We start from the raw sequence: 22,500 nt of genomic DNA on the forward strand, positions 1-22,500 counted from the left end.
ATAATAAATCCTCGACGCCATGAAAAGGGAACCTTTATGCTGCCTGTGCTCTTATGGTCATTCTTTATGTAGATGAGGCACGTTGCTGAAGGAGCACCGCGCATGCGCGAGTGGCTTACTCAAGACAGTTGGTCCCTTGAGAATAGGAGCTTCGTCACACTTAAAATATAATTTTGGATCATCAACGTGTTAACGAAACGTTTGACCTTTGCACTGGCGGGAATGTAAACTCACCTCTTAGTAAGTAATTGCATACAAAAAAAAACAAAAAACATATTCGTCCACATTTCTTTAGATTTGTCAAGTCTGAAACCGTTGTTAATTGGAATTCAGAAATGATGATGGCTCTTGGATGCTACATATTATGCCAGATATCCCACTATGACTGACTGGTTACATGTTTCAAATGGTGTTGTAAATCGGTGAAAAATTACTTTCAAAAGCTAACAGAAACGAACGTAAGTCTACTCATCAATTATTTTATATTAGCCAGATTAAAACAGGGGAAAAAATGGCACCGGGAAGGAAAACTAACTAGTTTCTTCTTCCGGTTCCTTATCAAGTATTGGAAAACCCTTTGACGCCGAAAATTCCCGGGCCTTAGTTACTTGAACATGCTTGATGATTATCACCTAAAGGACTCAAAGTTGTGATCAAATATTGTCTACATCGCTTCGTCTGAGTCTGGGAAAACCTTATATCTGAAGTAACGCTTCATCATCCCATAAACAAACCCCTTGCCTTTAACCAAACGTTTTATATAAACAAAACCAGTGACTAAATAGCAGCTACTATAGTCCGGTTAAGTAGTCCTTAAATATTACTTCAACACTAAGGAAAGGAATTCGAAACTAAAAGCCATGGATGAATTTGAACACAGCACTTCAAAGAAACCCTCATATCCTCTACGCTTATTTGTTGTTAATTTTTCTAAATGCGTGACTGAATACCTGTTTTTTTCTTTATTATTCTTGAAAAGGATTAAAACTTACATTGGATGCGAAACAAATATCTTATTTGGAATGAGCAAAAAACAAATATTTGTTTGGTGAAAGTGTTACACTTTCTGGTTTTCTAGTAATTAGTCAAAAATATAAAAAAATATTTCGAAAACAACACTTTCTTTTCAAATTTACAGTGCCTTAAAAAAAGAGGTCAAAAGAGTTACACATAATTAAGAGACAACAAAGCTGGGGCCTCAAACAGCAGAAAGTTAGATGGAGAAATTTACGTAACTGAAAAACAGGAATCCATTAAGGGAACGCTAAGACTGCTGCACGAAGATTCCTCATTTTACTTTTAAAATAATGACCAATTATACCATTTTTCACAAGCAGCGGGTATTCATATCTATCATAGATAAGCAAAACCCTTAGACCTCATAATCCAATTAGAGTTATTGGATCAATAATCAGCCGTATATTTTCAGGTACTTAAAAACTTTCAAAATATCTGGGTAAGAAGCTTATCCCTCTAATTGGTGTTATTCCCGATAACTCATTGTCTTTCTGGGGAAACTGATTATGGCAAAATTCATGGACTTTCCTACAAAGTCCCAGAAGGCGCATTTATGTTAATACATGTGTCTGTTAGTCGACTGAGTTCAGTGGTCCACACTGGGTCTCTTGTGCCCTTTAGCACCAACCAACAAAGAAGACAAAAGACTGGGTTAATCAGAAACCAATAGACAGTTTGTCGCGATATGTAAATAATTTAAAGAAAATGGGACGTTTAAACACAAGAGCTAAATAAACGACCCAAAAAATCATTTTGCCAAATTTTTCTGAGGTTTAGTAAAAAAAAAAAAAAGAAAAAAGAAAGCTTAATTAAGAAGAAATTAATTTCTCAAGATAAAAACAGTCTGTTACTAAAAAGAAAAATATAGCACTATCGGTCATTAAAAGAAAAAAATATATATAATTTTTCACGTTTAATGAATAATAAAATAATTTCTCATGAAAAAAAACCTTAAGTTCTTTAAATATACATAAACCTACTTCAATAACCTTGTCCCTGATTCCATTCAGGATGACCTAGGTGAATAATATCATGATTTAATGTAACATAATAAGGCGACATAACAAGTGATTGTTTTGGAACATTCTTGTCCCGCAAAAAACCAAGGCAATAATGACCTCTCCTTTGAATCAATAAAGAAGTATCGTATAATGGAATGGGATTTTAAATGAACCTCAATGGTTATTAGAACTTATTTATTTCTCTCTCTCTCTCTCTCTCTCTCTCTCTCTCTCTCTCTCTCTCTCTCTCTCTCTCTCTCTCTCTCGTTTGGCTTTCGCCATCAATCAGCGATCTCATATGAATGACAGCCGCCATAAAATATCGCCCGGTGACATCAATCAATTTTAAAACAGTTATTTTCTAGAAATTATAAAAAGGGATTCCTCTTAGTGTATTATTAGAACAGCCGCTTCGAGGTTACTGAATGACAAAACGTAAACAATTTGATTGTTACTGTACATGCATGCATACACGTGCACGCATACATACACTATATATATATATAGTATATATATATATATATATATATACGTATATATATGATATATATATACATATATACATATATGTATATATAATAGATATATATATAATATATATATATATACATATATATATATATCAATAGAGGGATCCACAGTAATATCCTTGTTTATCTAGATATAATATGTTTATACAAAGCTTAAAGCTTTCGTCCATCCTCCTGTGGACTTGATCACTAAGCAAATGAGACATGGTATTGGTGAAGAATTCCAAATAAACATAAACAAACAGACAAAGAACATTAACAAGGTTAAAAAATTCGAACAAGTCATTGGGTCGTTTGCCTTTCCATAATTCGCTGTGATCTACGAGGCGGGACAAAGCGCCGGTCTTCTTCCTGAATGACATCTTGACGGTCGTTAACCAAAAAGGTAGTTTGTAGATTGAGTGAAGAAATTTGCAAAAGGGCCAGAATAAAGAACTTCAGAGTGTGTACAGCCTCCTTCAATCTGATAATGTAAATAACCATCCTTCGCCCGTTCCAGAGCCTAATCTACAAACTACCTTTTGGTTAACGACCGTCAAGATGTCATTCAGGAAGAAAAAGACCGGCGCTTTGTCCCGCCTCGTAGATCACAGCGAATTATGGAAAGGCAAACGACCCAATGACTGTTCGAATTTTTTAACCTTGTTAATGTTTCTTTGTCTGTTTGTTTATGTTTATTTGGAATTCTTCACCAATACCATGTCTCATTTGCTTAGTGATCAAGTCCACAGGAGGATGGACGAAAGCTTTAAGCTTTGTATAAACATATTATATCTAGATAAACATGGATATTACTGTGGATCCCTCTATTGATTTCTTAGAAGCACGATACAGTATATTGCATAATAATATGATATATATATATATATATATATATATATATATATGTAGTTTTATATTGTATGGTGCGTGTGTATTTGTGTGCGCGCGTCCGTGTATGTATGCGTGCACGTGTTTGCATGCATGTACAGTAAAACAATCAAATTGTTTAAGTTTTGTCTTATATATATATATATATATATATATATATATATATATATATATTATTATTATATATCTCACAAGTCCTTTGGGAAATCATCCCTTCCGATGACATTCTCTCTGATAGGGTCCTCTCATAGAGGTGGGACCATCCGAAACCCCTAACCCCTTCCTCCCTCCGGCCGAGGACATTCATCAGATCCTACAAAGGAAATAGGGTCTGTGTTACAGGGAGGCTATCAAGAGAATTTCTGTCATAAGAGAAGTTGTCTGTTGTTCGGAGTCTTGAAGTAAAATCTGCTCTTTTTTATTTAATTTTTTGTTTAATATCTTTCCACTTTTGCTATACCTTCCAAACTTTTTTCCTCGATTTCACGATCTTACATTTTGTGCTACACCTTTCAAACTTACTTCATCATTTTATTATTTTTCCAATTTTACTACATCTTTCAAAGTTATTTCCTTTTGTTCATGTTATATGTATGTGTCTCTCTTGAGAAGCTTAACCGCTCAATGTCAGTATATTTTGCTAAATGTATCATACTTTTGTTCTTAAATAGGTATTATTTTCAGTAGCCGCTTTCCGTGTAGCTTTCTTTTTGAAAATTACATTTGAAAAAAGCTTTCATTGTTATAAATCCAGTTTTCATGTATTTACATTACTGAAAAAATATTTTGCAATTCCATACATATACGAAAATTTATTTTCATCACTCAACAATTACTGCTTGTAATTCCACAAGCGAAAAATTCATATTCATCACAAAAATAGTTCCGCCTTGTAATTCCATACAAGAAAATTCATTGTCATCACCAAATAATCTGTTTGTAATTCCATAAACGAAAACTCATTTTCATCATGAAATAATTCCTGCTTGTAAGTCCATCACCGAAATCATACGCAAACGCCTGAAGCCAAGCAAATAAAATAACGCAAACCTAATTTGGCGCTCGCGTACTTTTTATTTTTTTTTATTTTTTTTGCAAACTTGATTATTAACCGACTTTCGGCACACGTCGATATCACCCACCCTGATATCGCGTTTGAAGAGCCCTTTTTCTGAAAAGATACTTAACGCGCCGTGCAAAATATCGTCGCAATTATGGAAAGCAATTACCGTCTTGATTTTAAACTTAATTCATAGCGATTTCACTAACCCGGTGCGATTTCATTATTCACGCCATGAAGGCGCGACGATCAGGCTTCTGGTGACGCATGAGGCGGAGTTTGTGCCAACGGAATCACATGGTAATTAAACATTCAATTATGACGTTGCGTCACATAGAGAGAGAGAGAGAGAGAGAGAGAGAGAGAGAGAGAGAGAGAGAGAGAATTCTACTTCGCATTCGCACAACACCTGGTTTCTCTCTCTATTTTAAGTAAGTTAATAACATGTTGTTAATTAACAACGACAGAATGACATCTCCTTTTTATCGAGTGAGACTCCAATACTACACTTATGCGTCATGCATAATTGGCTTTTTTTTTCTTTTTGCTTTTTCTTTTGTTGTTTGCGTAGCTGTATATTTATCTATTTGTTTGTTTATCTATATATTTATTTATATCTTTACTTATTCATTTATTCTCCTTTTTCTCTGTTTTTCACCTTCAGGCATTACATTTGGAAATTTACTAGGTAATTTAACGGCCTTTCGCCGTTTCAGGGTTTAAATATAACAGATAATAATCACAGTCATAATCATCATTTATATAAAGTAACACTAAATAAAGGTTTTTGCCACGAAGGAAAAAATGAAAAAGCGAGATAGCCGAGTACTTTCGGTCCTGTTCAGACCCTTTACTAAAGGGTCTTAGTAAAGGGTCTGAACAGGACCGAAAATACTCGGCTATCTCGCTTTTTCATTTTTTCCTTCGTGGCAAAAACCTTTATTTATACATAGCATCCCGTTTTATATACTTCGTGATCAAGTTATTCATAAAGTATCACATAATTGAAGTTGTAATCGATTCTACGAAAACCTTTTTTCTAGCTCGTTACGAACATTTCATTAACGCCGAGCAGTTTATATCAACAGGTTTATTCATGACGCGTCTCTTTATATCACAGCTTTTGCATACTTGTTCAGGATGATGTATATCGTTTCTATTTTTTTCCTTCTTTTTACTTGGCTTTTTATAGTCTGTAACATCGCTTAAAGTCTTATTAAGATTGCCTAAAAAGATCCCCTTTATCTTAGCTAAATGAAAGATATCATTTACTTATTTTACCAATCATTTTTTCTTAAGGACTTAACATATCATCAACGAATTTTGATGCACAACATATGTTTTCTAAGAAGAAGAAGAAGAAGAAGAAGAAGAAGAAGAAGAAGAAGAAGAATTGTACAGCCTCAAACAAATAACCTTTCATTCAAGAGACGCCACGACGATACCACACCGGTCATATCCTAAACACATCCTGTCCATCGCCTTTATGTCATTTCCGTATTGATTCAATGATTGGCTGCATTATCTGGCGTAACGACGCGCGCGGCCAGTCATTGGCAGCCAGACAATACGAGACAAATCAACACGAAGAGTCTCCTCGTTTGTCTGAATGGTCGGGACTTCAAAGGGAACGCCGACCCAAAAACAAGTTTGTCGTTCGCTACTTGGCTCACTTTGGAAGAACTGAACGGAAAACTGGTCGATTAATATCACAGGTGTTGTGTGACTCTGCAGGAATGAAAGGTATTTCTGTATCAGCGCCGTCTTGCCGTTTGACTGTTTGTGCGAATGATACTTCGGAGGCATTAACATTGTCATAGGTAAAATCGAGAAATTGTGGAAACTAAAATTGCACAGGACTGTATCTATCAATCTTACCTACACACACACACACACACACACACACACACCACACACACACATATATATATATATAATATATATATATATATATATATATGTATATAATATATATATATATATATATATATAATATAATATACTATATATAATATATATATATATATATAATGGAAGTTGCCACTGAGGTGTCAGTTCCGAGAAGTTTTATTCGTATTCTTGAACGTTTATATTACATTGAAGGTTTGACCACGAGGGTACAAAATCTCTGGTTTAACATTTGTGTGTGTGTGTGTGTATAGATATATATATATATTATATATATATATATATATATATATATATATATATATATAATAAATAGAGGGATCCACAGTAATATCCTTGTTTATCTAGATATAATATGTTTATACAAAGCTTAAAGCTTTCGTCCATCCTCCTGTGGACTTGATCACTAAGTGATCAAGTCCACAGGAGGATGGACGAAAGCTTTAAGCTTTGTATAAACATATTATATCTAGATAAACAAGGATATTACTGTGGATCCCTCTATTTATTTCTTAGAAGCACGATACAGTGTTTTTATATTGCATATATTATATAATTTATATATATATTATATATATATATATATATATTGTCATATCACATTACCGCGATTCATATACATACATCGAGCTACAATGTCCTTTAATATCTAATTCGCTCTACCTCGGAATTAATATATTTTTCATATATGCTTAACCGAAGGGGAAATTTTTTACACGATAATAGATTTGCCTGGCCCCAGGCGCGAACCTAAGAAGCCATTCAAATCCAGGACGTCAGTGAAAGCTTTTACCTACCCCACCACCGCGAGAGCTTCCACTGACGTCCTGGATTTGAATGGCTTCTTAGGTTCGCGTCTGGGCCAGGCAAATCTATTATCGTGTAAAAGAATTCCACTTCGGTTAAGCATATATGAAAAATATATTAACTCCGAGGTAGAGCGAATTAGATATTAAAGGACATTGTAGCTCGATGTATATATGTATATATATATATATATATATATATATATATATATATATATATATATATATATCGTTCATTTGCCAGAAAAGGGACAAAGAGTTGTTGATAGCAGCAAATAGCCCGTTCTTCTCCCATATTGTGGTAAAAATAATCTTGTGTGTATTTGTAATACTAACCGCTCAGTAAAAGACAAAGTATAGAGAGTTTTAAACTTTAAATTGTTTTCGCCCATAAAAAATAGCAATTTTTGAATCATGTCACTCTGCTGGCAAATGAACGATATATATATATATATATATATATATATATATATTATATATATATATATATATATATAAGCAAAACATAATCCTGACATTACATCCTCTCCTCGTGGTCAAATCTCCAATGTAATATTAAGGTTCCAGAGAATAGGAATGAAGACCATAAAAAAAAAAAAAAAGCCTCCCTACGGTATATCAAAAAAGGTTGGTTTTGTTGGCGATCCGTTGCAGATCTTCTTAGCTTCGGATGACGGGATCCAGAAGGCAGATTGAATTGAGTTTTATATATAGCCAATGGTATTACAAAATTTTTCAGGTACTACGTCCATGCAGATATATGTACGGCTTGTAAATATTTCAATAAATTACGTAAATATATTGATGTAAATTACTGCATAAGCTTTTGTATATATATATATATATATATATATATATATATATATATATACATTATATATATATACATATATGTGTGTGTGTTTTGTATTATATATACATATGTATGTATGTATGTACATATGAGTGTGTGCAAATGCTTCTCCTCAGTTCACAGAGTGGACATGTATTCATTAAGTGAATGTTTTATGCTTGGTTGAGCAAAGCTAATTTCTTCAAAAGTTGTAATTTACAATGTGTTTTTAACAACTTTTATAAGAAGTATTTAGGGTGTCGATGACAACTCCATGTGACGGCAGCTAACATTATCAAATCCACTCTTCTGCCAACCGATTACTGCCAGCCAATTCGAACAAAAATACTCATGTAGTGATATTGCATGGGGGGGGGGGGGGGCAATTTGGTTCGAGAAAGTTGGTCTCCCGAATAATATGCCTTCGAGATGCCTTCGGGGAAGGCAAGGGGGAAACCGGGCGGACAAAATTTCATGGGTAATTTGGCACGATGAGGTGTCTCTGAAGTCTTCATCAAGGCAGCGTAAACGAGACCTCTGAATGCAAATGTGACACGACCTTCTCCCTGAGCCTTGCGACAGACCGATCTTTGGACCTTGAAAAGGACAAGACCTTGGGGGCAAAAGATGTCGAAAGAGACCCTCAGTCTCCAGGGTCGTCATTAAGTAAAAATCATTCCCAGGAATGCCAAACAATGTCCCACGTGGAATGCCAAGTTAATGCTAGGAAAGCAAAGGACTGGACGTAAATTTCATGCTCCAGATGGAAGAACAGGGCTTTGATCTCTATAGCTACTAAGATGGTAGTAGAATGACGATATTTTTATAATTAACTGAGTTGCTTTGACAAGCATAAACATTAGCAAAAACTGTCCAATTCAGTATCAGACATTTTCTGAATTTTGATTGAAAAGTAATCTCAGGATGTTGTTATAGATATATATTGGACCTGCTTCAAGATGCAATGCGCATTGTACAACAACACTAAGCATTAGGAAATAGTAAGACTGAAAGGGGGACGAACAACTAGCGAAGACACATTGGCTGGGAAAATATTTTCAAATAATGTAAATTAACGACCAGTGTACGAAAAAAAAATTGGAACGGTTATCTTCGTGAATATTCACGATAAACGGAAGTATTTTAAGTTCTTTCCACTTTTACTCATTTACTCTCTTGCGTCTGTCTATATAAATGAGAGCAAACTCGTCAAAAGGCCAAAAAAAAAAATTTTGCCAAGTAACTTACTTTGCAAAATGGATCCACTAGCATTTTTGTTGACGTATTACTAATTATAAATTACCAGCGGTCAATATTTTCATTGATTCTTATTTTCAATGAGTTTAATTTCTAAGCACTTTGTTACAAATTACTTAAAACATCAAAACATTTTACCTCCTCTACTACTGAACTCAAAATGCCCAGTCTGAGCTTCAAAAACATTCAGTCATTATTTCTGATCCCTCTTTCAATAACAGGTTCACATGAATGGGAGACTGATATACCTTGTACTCAAAATAAATGAAAGTGCTTTGTAACCACCCACACGTAGTGAAAAGCTTGCGTCACTTTGATAGAAAATGCTCTGTAGGCCACAAAATCTACGCGTCTTAAAATAAACTGTGCCTTTTTAAAGCTGACAGCCTCTCAGCCTTCAAGCCCTACATCATTGTTTGGAAGTAAAAATAATACATACATACCAATAACCAGCTTTCTCTGGAAGGGGTAACTTGCGGTACAATGTCACCTATTAATTGCTGTATTTTCTGAAACATCATTTACCCTCATGCACCTGCAGAGAAAGCTCATCAAAACCACATTGATTTCCGAGTCTCCATTCTGATATCTTTGGTAATCACTGAACGGTGATTGACACAGGGGACGGGAAAATGCAAAATTTTCAAGCTGACTACTACAGAGCCCAGTTAATGTACTCATCGGGCCTATCTCGATTTCTGGAAAGTTGCTGCATTAAGAATAAACTTAGAGAGGAAAATTGATTTCCAATTAGAATGAAAACCATAAATAATAATAAATTTAGGGTTATTATTTTAAGTTAACTGCTCCTTTTCGATTTTCAGGAAGCCGCTCCAGTATGATTGTCACAGAAAATAAATAAAATCAAAACAAAATCATCCACCATAGATCATTCGTTCAAGTCGTCCAACGCAGTACCATTCCCTTTAAACTTTTCGCATTTAATTGAATTTAAGGAAAGTCTCTGCTGAAATAATATCACAGGTGAGAAAAAGAAAGAAATTAAGTCGCAAGTTTACCCAATTCTGTAAAAAAAAAAATCTAGTGCAATATGAATACCTCACAAAGAAAAAAAACAGATTACAGAAATTCAACTGACAACTTTAAAAAGCAATAAAAAACTCATTATCCTTTGAACTTCATTGCCTAATTTAGATTACTTGAGAGTCACTACAAGAAGATTATTACCGACAAGGAAATAAAAATGTAAAAAATAAAAAAATAAAATAAAAAAACCATTGCTAAAGAGAACGAACTCTTAGCACCAAGCCATCTCCTTCCAGAGATTTCGAACACGACAACCACGCTCGCGTTTGAGGAAACACCTTGGCTGCTTCCTCTAAGCAAACCTCATTTCCTCTCCCTATTTCCTCACCAGCTAGTCAGCACCCTCTCCCCCTATCTCACCCCCAATTCTCTAACCTTGTTCTTTAACAAGCGCTCCCCCCACAACTCCCAACCCCATTAATGCCGCTCTTTTGCTTTTTGTTTTTAGGCAATAGTTTCGTCTAGAAAACATCAGTCGTTTTTTCTTTCCAGATTATTCGCTTGTTTGGCAACTTGTTTAAAGTTGCGATGAGAAAAAGAAGAAAAAAGAAGACTTTCATTAGTGATAGTTTAACAACTTTCTTTCTGATGTGGATTGAGAAGCATACTACAGAATTATCAAAACTTATGATTTTACATGAGCATATCGTCATTCTAAATTAACTTTGGAAAATGCAATAGCTATTTATAGAACTGATAAGAAATTTATATATATATATATATATATATATATATATATATATATATATATATAAAATGTGTGTGTATTCATCATATAGGCTCCTATCCAATGTCAACTGAAGCATTTCTGTTAAAAATAATTAAACAAATATTCCTTCACTATTAATAAATGACAAAAATAAACAAACACGAACAACAATCATAATAATAACAACAAAGCTAACAACACTATAAATAATACTGACAATAACAATAACATAACATGAACATCAAAGTAAGAAGGCAGCTTAGCAAGGAAATGAAGAGTGACACTGAAAAACAATTAATGCGAATTAATGAACCGTATGTCGCAGTATCTGTTCATATTCTCTTCCTGGAAACCTATAATTATTGGGATTATAATGTAACGCACTGATATCGCAATTATTACTTGATCTATTATTACGACTGCAAAGTTGCCGTCACCAAATGCATGTACAGTCTGTACTCGGAATGTAAACAGCATCTCTCCCTCACTCTCTCTCTCTCTCTCTCTCTCTCTCTCTTCTCTTCTCATAGACACACGAATAACTGTATGAAAGAGACGATGAACATCATTCAAATGACTCTCTCTCTCTCTCTCTCTCTCTCTCTCTCTCTCTCTCTCTCTCTCTCTCTCTCTCATATATATTATATATACACACACACACACACATATATATATATATATATATATTTTAATATATTATATATATATATGCACAAAAATAACTGTATGAAAAGGACTATCCACAGTATACAAATAACTCTCTCTCTCTCTCTCACTCTCTCTCTCTCTCTCTCTCTCTCTCTCTCTCTCTCTGACAATCAATGTCCGAGAGAACATAAACAAATAAAAATATAAAGAAAGCGTGAAAAATAAAGAAAAATGTAAAAGATATCAAATACTTGGAACGAGAACAAATAAACATTTGCAAGCAAGTAATAATGGAATATAAACAAAGCTCTTCACAGGCAATAAATAAACACACATTTAAAATATTATAGAGGTAACAAATGAACGTATTTACTGAAATAAGGTTTTGCACGCAGGAAGCAGACATATATGAAGTCAATGAATGAATGAATTTAAGAATAAATACAGTGATGTAAGTAAGGCACTAAAGAATACAATAAGAATGATAGTAAGGGATTATAACTATAGCTGAACGTCATATCAGACCAGAATCATGAAAATCTAGGAAATAAGACATCCATTTAATTAAATAAACAAAAGAACTCTACATTTTTACAGGTATATAACATGCGGGCCAGCGGCGTGCACACTATAATAATATATATATATATATATATATATATATATATATATCTATATATATATATACACACATATATATATATATATAATATATATATATATATATATATATAATATTATATGTGTGCACGCCGCTGGCCCGCATGTTATATACCTGTAAAAATGTAGAGTTCTTTTGTTTATTTAATACACACACACACACACACACACACACACACACACATATATATATATATTTTATATATATATATATATATATATATATATTATATCTATATATATTATTATATCTATATCTATACATATATATATATAGATATATATATATATATATATATATATATATATATATATATATATGCGCGTGTGTGTATGTGGAGATATGTAAACATGCACGCGTCTGTGCGAAATAATTTAGTGGTTTTCCCCCCGAATTATACTTGAGTGGCTTTTTGTCTCTTGTCGCCAAGCAAAGAAAAAGCAAATTAAGGGTAATGGCTCTAATGCGAGTCTTTCAATTAAGCGTAATTACCACCAAATGAACTCTAATGGATGAAGGAATCTTGGGGTAATGCCCTTTCGCCACCACCTCTTATAAATCGGCCCTTCTTTTTTTTCTGTCCGTAATAGCACTGAGTTCTTCTCAGATTAATGCCAATCGCTTAGTAGGTATCTGTGTTACTAAACGATACTAGCGTAACGCAGTTCCAGACAATAGGCTTAATTAATTCCAGTGGGTTTAGTAAATGGCTGCAAGCAGGTTTGTCTACATAGTAAGACAGAAGCGTAAAATTAAAACAATTTTCGACACAGTTAACTGCGGTAAATTTTCGAATCTGCTCCGGCAAGGATAGTTAATGTTAATTTTGACGTATATGTACATGGAAACAATACGTAATACTTCTTGTGATAAATTACCATATATTCGCAAAGCAACTGAAGGAAAGAATAAGATACACGAGATTAAAATTATAGGAAAGAAGAAGATGCGTGACATTAAACGTGAATTCGTCCATACCCATAGGAATTCATTGACGTCCTATTTATTCAAAGCGTCAGTTCGGGGAGCTAATTGTGGCAGAGATTATAGCTGCAAAATAACATTTTCGGAATTTCCGACTTAAATCACGGTGATAAAAATGGTCATTGGGACAAAAGCTTCAACACTGCATGAACACAGATCTGATGTAACGGAAGACTTTCCGTCAATAAATTCGTAAACGGAATTTCTGTCAATGGCAAATATTACAATCACATCCGTGAAGTATTACTATCGTTGCACAGAGTCAGAAAATATTTTTAGACGTTAAATTAAAAATATTCTTTCTGAGAACCTGCGGTGATGGGGTGACGAGGAACAGGAACTACTGATAACCTAAGAAAGAAAATGCTTATGTTAACGGGATAGCAATTAACGGAAATCTGAATAATTAATCACAATTCAACATGGAAATCAAAATCGTGAAGCCGAAGGGATTTCTGGAGAACAATCATTACAGATCACAAGACTAAGTAATATTATCACGCAAGGAGAGTTATTTCTTTATTTTTCTTTTTTATTTATTTTTTTGTCCTAATAAAATTGAAATTTAAATTATTTCGTGAATATTCCAACTAATGCATCCTCAATTGATGAACGGGTTTATTTGAAAATCCATACATTGCCGTTACAACTAATGGTCCTTTGACGCTTTCTCGGTAACTTATCTGTTATGAATTTATGAATTTATTGACGTAAAGTCTTCCGTTGCAGCAGATTTATGTTCATGCAATGTTGAAGCCTTTGTCCTAATGACCATTTTTATCGCGTGTGATTCAAGTCGGAAATTTCGAAAATATTATTTTGCAGTTATAATTCCTGCCACAATCAGCTGCAGGAACCTTGATTCTGCCCAGATTTGACGCTTTTAATAAATATGACGTCAATGACTCCCTAAGGTTATGGGCTTGTTCACGGTTAATCTCAATGTGAATGTATGGTAATTTATCACAAGGAGTATTAAGCATTGTTTCCATTAACATATACCACAAAATTAAAGGTCCAATTTTATCATTTGTATATTTGTCGCCTGACTCGCTAGTTCTCTCTGCCAGGACTATTCTTACGAATATTTTCTTACTATTTGTCGTTACTATCCAAATTAAGTAGTTAAACTAGGTCGCAGATTAGAAAACCGACTCGTAATCAAAATAAACTGGTTCAATTTTGTCGCATCTAAAAAGGTTACTACATTACATCACATTTCATTAAGTGAAGGTATATGTAATTTTTCACACGACACATTTGTATTCCTGTTTTTGCGTATGCCCTACAAAACCTTTCCAAATAATAAAGGGAGGGTGATTACGCTAAACACTATTTTTTCAAAAGAATGACCTTGAACATAAAAATACTAATTATAATGTCGATAACCTTTAGTAAAACCTTTCAATAGAATTTTGAAAGACCTCCTTATTAGCAACAGGAGTTTAGATAACCATGACCTTTTAGCCTTTTGAGGGGACGGTAGAATGACTGCTGGATATGCAAATGACTATACCCAAAATTCAGTTACCTGCGCCATGGTAAACAGGAAAGACACTAGACTACGTTACATATGTTTTGTTGCAACTTGCAACAGCATTATTTTTCGTCTTTCTCATCCCAAAGGAAAAGTTATTTTACGAGAGTCCAGCCTCGTATTGTTATTCACAGGAGCATAACATGAAACGAGAAACCACTCAGAAATATTTCTCAATAACTTCAACAACATTTGTACAGATATTACACTCATTGTCATGCAAATCAGATATATGATATATGTAGCACATAAATCAACTCGCAGTTGGATAAAACTACTGAGTGAAACCAGGGTTAAGACAAACTAATAATCGCTGAAATGACATCAGTACCATCACGAACGACGATATATCGTAACTGTGCTGAGTCTTTAAATACTCAAGAATACAAAGTTATTAAAATGGACAATATCAATATAAGAATAAAATGAAACATAGTCTTACAGTACACTACTAGTCAGCGAGGAGCATTTAGGACCTAAGGTACGTTGCTACGCATGCGCAGAAGGGAGGACGGTACCTGAGCTGTGATGAGGCCGTTCTGTCGAAGCTTGCTGGACAGAGGCGGCCGAGTGGTGGTGGCATTCCGGCCGAGTTTGTGTAATGACGAATCCTTGTGGTGATGGTGGTGGTGGTGGTGGTGATGAGCGGGGCTCTGCAAGACAAAGGAAGGAAATGGCAATAGCATCTACAGGTCAGGCAGTGGGAAATGGCGGTTACAGCTCAGATTACTTGATCTATGCATCAATTACAATCTGTTCATTACTGGCTATTGTTCATGTTAAGTACTTGTTATATGCAATGATCTACTTCTACATTCAGATGTTTAACTTTGGCTATCAGCATACAAATGACTACATTTTAATTGACAGCTTTTATCTACTTTATGGAGCTATTTCAAAATTATCTACATAGTTTCTAATTCATTTTATTTTACAAACATTGCTTTTAATTATAACATACATAGTTTCCAATTCTAATGTGTAAACTTGAAGCTGTTTCCTCCTTAAGGGAGGCAATTGCACCTTAAATCTAATCATAACCATTTGTACTTACAAGAACACAGAAAACAGGAAAACCACATTTCCCCAACAAAGCATATGAGGTTCGGTTACGCTAGGTTACTCTAAATTAGGTAACAAACCTGACAAGAAACATGATACTACAGTAGATTCACATCACGCGTGATGTCTAGGCTAGCCCCTTAAGACGCTCCTGAGGGATACTTTTGAGAGACGTTCTCCTAAGGAGAGGTGGAGCATACATACAACCTATGTGAACTCTCTCGAGAGACTGGGAGTTTCCAGCCCTGTGATTGGCTTATCCACAGCCAATCTGGAGCGTTATAAGGGACTGGCCTAGACATCAGCTGCACGAGTGATGTGAATCTACTATAGCTTGGAAACCTAAGTACTAACTAACAAAGGGCAATTCATTCACTTCCTAAAAGGTTAAGTATGGGTGCAATTTCCACTGGCATAACCCATATCCTTCTTATTTCTATATTCTCATCTATTCAGGTATCCCATGGTATTGCGACATCAAAAAGTGATACTTTCTTCTTGATTTTGTCAATCAACGTCACGTCTGGTCTATTGGCACGTATAATTCTATCTGTTCTGATACCATTATTATTATTATTATTATTATTATTATTATTATTATTATATTATTATTATTATTATTATTCACAACATTGTAAATCACAAATCTTAAGTAAACTATAATCCATACGCTGGCCATGTAACTTATTATTATATTAATATTATATCTCTTTGCAGCAATACAATGCAATATCGAACTTACCACTAATATTTAACATCAACATTTAATATAACAATCCCTAGTTACACTCTCATCAATTTCGTCGAACCGTCTACGCCAAGAGTCCCGAGATGAACGTATTTTCCAAAATTACAATCACGATGCGGCCCGCTGGCTGGAATCGATTAGGTGTAACACGATTCCTTGGTTCGTTAGGGAACTCTGACTCTTGGGAGAACGTGTTAATGGCACCTTTCATAAGACGCGTAATTATTAGCACGAAATCCGAAGACTCTAATTAAAGAGGAGGTAATACTAACTATTACAAGAATAACAATGTTATTTTCCACGCCATTGCCATTGTAACTTTATTTATCTAATAATAATAATAATAATAATAATAATAATAATAATAATAATAATAATAATAATAATAATAATAATAAAAATGAACCATGTAACCCATGTAACGATGCAATAATATTGAGAATTAAAAGCCACACCACTGTTAAATAATTATTTTTAACACTACTGTGGCTTTTAATTCTCAATAATAATAATAATAAAAAAAGAAGAAGAAGAAGAAGAAGAAGAAGAAGAAGAAGAAGAGAATCACTGAGACTTTCGAAAAGCGTCGACGAAGGTCAATTTAAACATTTAAACTTATCTAGTAATAATATTCCCTCTCTCTCTCTCTCTCTCTCTCTCTCTCTCTCTCTCTCTCTCTATCTCTCTCTCTCTCTCTCTCTCTCCTCTCTCTCTCTCTCTCTCTTTATTAATGGACTAAATCAAGAGTCTTGGAGTAGATTTTACGGGAGTTAAGACATAGTAAAACCAATTATTACTATACACCTAAATAAAAATCAACGTCGATCGATTGTCTCAGAGACTTAAATAATTAATCTTTAAGAAATGCAAGCTATATTTACGTACAATTGGAGGGTTGTTCCAGATACATGTATGTATGTATGTATGTATGTATGTTGTATGTAGGTATGTATTGTATGTCATGTACTGGTATGTATGTATTCGTTGTATGTATGTATGTATGTATGTAGGTATGTATGTATGTATGTATGATATATATATTATATATAGATATATATGCAAAGCCAGGTACTATGTCGTACCTCTAAGTAAATGGGGATACAATCCACAATGAAGTAAAATCCTACAAGAGGATTTTACTTCATTGTGGATTGTATCCCCATATATATATATATATATATATATATATATATATATATATATATATATATATATATACACATATATATATATATATATACTATATATATATATATATATATATATATATATATATAGCATAAATATCTGTTTTATTGAATTTATCAAAAAATCACCCCTAGAAAACTCTGGAAAAAATTTCCTTCCCCCGCCAACAGAGAGAGAGAGAGGAAGAGAATGAGAGAGAAGAGAGAGGAGAGATGAGAGAAGAGAGAGACGAGAGAGAGAGAGAGAGAAACCCTACGAAGGCGAAGTTCGGAGGATGACAAGTTGCACCTGACAAGATTAGATTTGCAGGTAGATGGAAGTGGGAAGAAAATGGTTGACGGAGGGTGGAGGACGCAGGAAAGGAAAGAATTACCTACCTGTCAATCATAATGCGGAACATCGTGTGATTGGTGGCGGATATGGGAAGTGCGCCAGAAAAGGTATCGTGAAAACAAGTAGGAAATCGGATTTCACAAGAAGGTATATAGTGTGAGCTTTTCGAGAGGCAAAAACCTCCCCTTTGTTTGCGAAATCAATTTTGAAAGCTACATCATAATTTTGGTCCAATTTTTTTTTCAGGCTTGCAACCAGAAATAAAACCTTTTTTATCAAATAAACTTGAATCTGCATAAAAAAAATCCAATCATCGATAAGCAGAATGCTCATGTATAGTGAAGCTACATTATCATTTTTCCATCTATATTCAATTATGAACTTCCCAGCACCAAGAGAATCTACTGATATTTCTTTGATATCAAATTCATCAGGGGGTAAGAAGTGAAAGCAGGTTATCGAAAAATGCTTTAGCAAGTCAATGAGTTCTGTTCCCAAAGGAATTCCCAACGCTTCATCCGTATCTTGGTGACCTGACGTATGATTCTCACTAACGTGAAAACCTAGTGCTCGCTGTTCATAATTCATTCGTGGATTCGCTTTTTGATAAGAGCCGCAGGCCTAAAGATATTCGATAAGTTATATGATACTGATTCATAAACTTCTCCTTTGGTATGAATCACGACCAGTGGACCTTCTTTATTATGGGTTGTTAATACATAACTTCCCTCTTCAGTGTGAATCATTCGTGACCATTGACTTAAGTAAGAACTACTGATTCATAAATATGTATGTATCCAAGTCACTTGATGATTTTTTTAGGGGTTATTGACCGAAGGATCTTATGAACGGATGGATTGATGTAGTGTATTTAGCCAAATTGCAGGTTCTTGAGTCTGGAGAGCCATTCAACTCCACTAAAGATAGGTAATTCAAAATGGCTTTTATGTTAAAATATATTATGTTGCTATGATTCGGTCAATGTCAAATAAATACCTTATTTTTCATTTGTCATTAACTATTTGATTAATCTTTCCTAGTACAATTCTGTAACGAAAATTGCCCTATCCTATATAATTCTTCGGCATTTAAATTTCTTACGTGGATTTATTTAGTTTTGTCACAGAATTACGAACCTCAAGCTTGTTTAATTCTTCGACCAATACGAATATATTCTTATAATTGTGGTTATGAGCTAAAATTCACCTGTTTGGACAGAAAAATATAGTTTTTCAAGATTCACTGATCGGAAAATCGCGTCTTGTTCCAGAAGTTTACAGACTCAAAAATTTTTAAATTGTTATAAGAACTATCGATAATTACCTGCCCAATTTAGTAAGAGTCCCTACGCATGGTCATAGGACACTAATCTATGATCTCTCCTTTGATATGAGTCACTGACTTTCACTTTTCTTACTTGGGATAGGTTAGGTGCCCTTGAATCTCCCACCCGCTGTGGGTCACTAACTAATCGATCTAGTCTCTGCGAAAGTTCAAGTAAAGAACTGCCTCTTAAGTGGATTATCGACCATCCAATTTCCTGACTGATAACGGCTCAAAGAACAAAATGATCCTTCGATACCTACTTATAGTCTTCGGTGATCATCTTCGAGCTCTGAATATGGACTTCAGCATTTATTTCTTGCTATAATTTCGTCCTTAGCACACATTCTTAGCTAGCAACTACAAACAGCATGAAGGACTGTTTCAGTAAATATATGCTTTGTTGAGAACCAGTGATTCGTGAGTCCCTTCTTAGACCGAGTCACTGAAATTGAGACTACTCTTGGAAACTGTTCATGGAACAAATAATAATTATTCTGCAGTTGTTGATGTTGGATTTAACTGGGGATTGACAAACTCGGGTTCATTTTGCTTAACCAGAGTTCGAATGATCATAAACTGTCCTTCCGAACTGTCAGTGAAATATGAATCGGCTATCGAGTATAAATATAGGGGACATGCGATATTCGCCAAATCAGTTGAGAACTTTCATTACTTCTTCTGATATAGGTCACTTGTGAAATTGTTCTTTTCTTAAATTGCGTTAAGCGGTCCTTCATAACAAGGGGAAGGGTGTATCATCTCTTATCTAATAAGTGATGCAAGAAATAAATTTCTTATAAATGAAACCTTAATAACTAGGACCTGAAGGTGCCACTAATACTTTACTGTCATATCTCCGAGAGGTCCATAAAATCAAGATAAACTACACTTGCTACAAGATTTCTTAATGTAATTGTTGCCATAACTTACATCTCCCTAAGCAACTGAGGAAATGGGTATACGGTACATAGTCATCAAGGTGTCAGAATACTGAAAGCCTTCAGTCTGGTAAGTTCTGCCATCTAGAGACGTTTTACGTAGCATCTGTACAGAATTCTCATCAACGTCATTGAAAATATTGAACATTTCACTTTTATCCATTCAAATATGCACAATATTCAGGAGCACTTGACCTTTTGTAAGGTCCGTTTTCATTCAACTCAGTCTTTCAACAGAATATAATCCTATTCAGACAATCCGAGGAAAAAATTCACCAATCGACTCAAGAAACCCAAATTCAAAAGCTTTATTCTGTCGACGAGGAAAGTCTAATAATCCGCTTACTTTGATACCATGAAGTAATAACGTCTTTTTCGGAAGTTATCGGGAATTTATTATCATAAGAAGGCTCATAATAAGGGCATCGTTTATATTTATCCTTTTACCTTATACAAACACAGCAACATACTTCCATACCCATTCTTAATATATATATGTGTGTATATATATATATATATAATATCATATATATATTTATATATATATATATATATATTATATATATACACATAGATATAATATCATATATTACATATATATGTATATATATATATATAATTATATAGATACTATATATATATATATATATATATTATATATATATATATACTATATATATATATATATATATAATACACATATATATATATATATATACACACATATATATATATATATATATTATTATGCCATCTATGCTTACATTTATCAAAGTTGCTTGGTATTAGCAATTCACTAGAAAATATCATAGCTGACATAACGATCGTGAATTTTACTGAATGGTGTTACTTTTTCAAAGGAAAATATGATTTTAGTGCCTCAGAAGTTTATGCTCTCCGTATCATGTACAAAAAATGTACCATCATATTAGGAAGGAGAAATTTATAAACTGGCAAATTATATTTCATAAACAAACAATGCTGGCGATTTTAGAAGAAAATATTACAAAGTCTACGCGTTATATTTGTCGTGTTTCACTAACTACTATTTTACTTGACCAAAACATTTTTCCCTAACTTATGTAATTTACATTTTTAGCAATCTTTTGTAATTTTGAATATAGTAATCGACACAAAAAGCCATTTAATAAAGTTGCAGCTAGATACTGTATGTTCATACATTAATCTGAGCGCTGAGTTCTTTGGCGATAGGTTGGTTGCAGAAGTGTCAACATCACTTATTAAATTACTATAAAGTATTCATATTATGCAGACAAATAACAATAGTATTTTTCACCAGACATATACTTATTTTAATCTATAATAATATGTTGAATGGCCATAGAAGTGCATGGGAGGAATACCTCATGAAAGAGGATGAAGACCCAGAATTATATAGCGACAGAACAACACAGAACAAAATAGAAAAATGGCACAGGAAATCCACGTATGGACAATCTATAGGGCATATTAAAGAAATGCCCAGCAAAGAAACATGGATATGGGTACAGAAAGATGGAATGATACCAAACAATAGCACAAGATCACGCCCAAAGTACAGGATACATTCAAAGAGCAATAGACTGTACTGATATCTCGAACAAGTGTTATAAATCTAATGAAATGAAGAGGCCATACACCATACTACAAACGAATGCTCAGCACTAGGACAGAACCAATATAAAAAAAAATACCGGATATGCAGAGGCAAATACCCTCAAATGGAGTCTCCAAAAAAAAAAAAATACCATATAGCGGGAAGCAACAAGTGGTACGAACACCAGCCTGATGGAATAGTAGAAAACGAGCAGGCAAAATTCCTCTGGGACTGCACTATCTGGACAGACTGGGTGATACAAGCAAATTGACCAGATATGAGTAATCAACAAAACCCAAAACAAAGTACTGCTCATAGATTTCTCAGTACCGTAGGGCACGAGAGAGAGAGAGAGAGAGAAAGTTCCAAGACATGCGGATTGAGCCGACAAAGTATTGGGATATATCTGTAGAGATAGGGCTCATAATTACCAGACCCAAG

The 22,500-nt window shown here is 34.0% G+C and overlaps 1 protein-coding gene across 1 annotated transcript in view; it reads right to left on the reverse strand.

The window, feature by feature from the left end:
- Window positions 1–22,500, reverse strand: part of LOC135225679 (dual specificity tyrosine-phosphorylation-regulated kinase mbk-2-like) — a 306,246-nt gene that overhangs the window by 82,562 nt on the left and 201,184 nt on the right. The window contains 1 exon segment of the mRNA XM_064265021.1: window positions 15,386–15,520. Coding sequence (XP_064121091.1) covers window positions 15,386–15,520 — 135 coding nt within the window.

Source organism: Macrobrachium nipponense, chromosome 13, assembly GCF_015104395.2.
Source record: "Macrobrachium nipponense isolate FS-2020 chromosome 13, ASM1510439v2, whole genome shotgun sequence".
In the NCBI taxonomy this organism is placed as follows: domain Eukaryota; kingdom Metazoa; phylum Arthropoda; class Malacostraca; order Decapoda; family Palaemonidae; genus Macrobrachium; species Macrobrachium nipponense.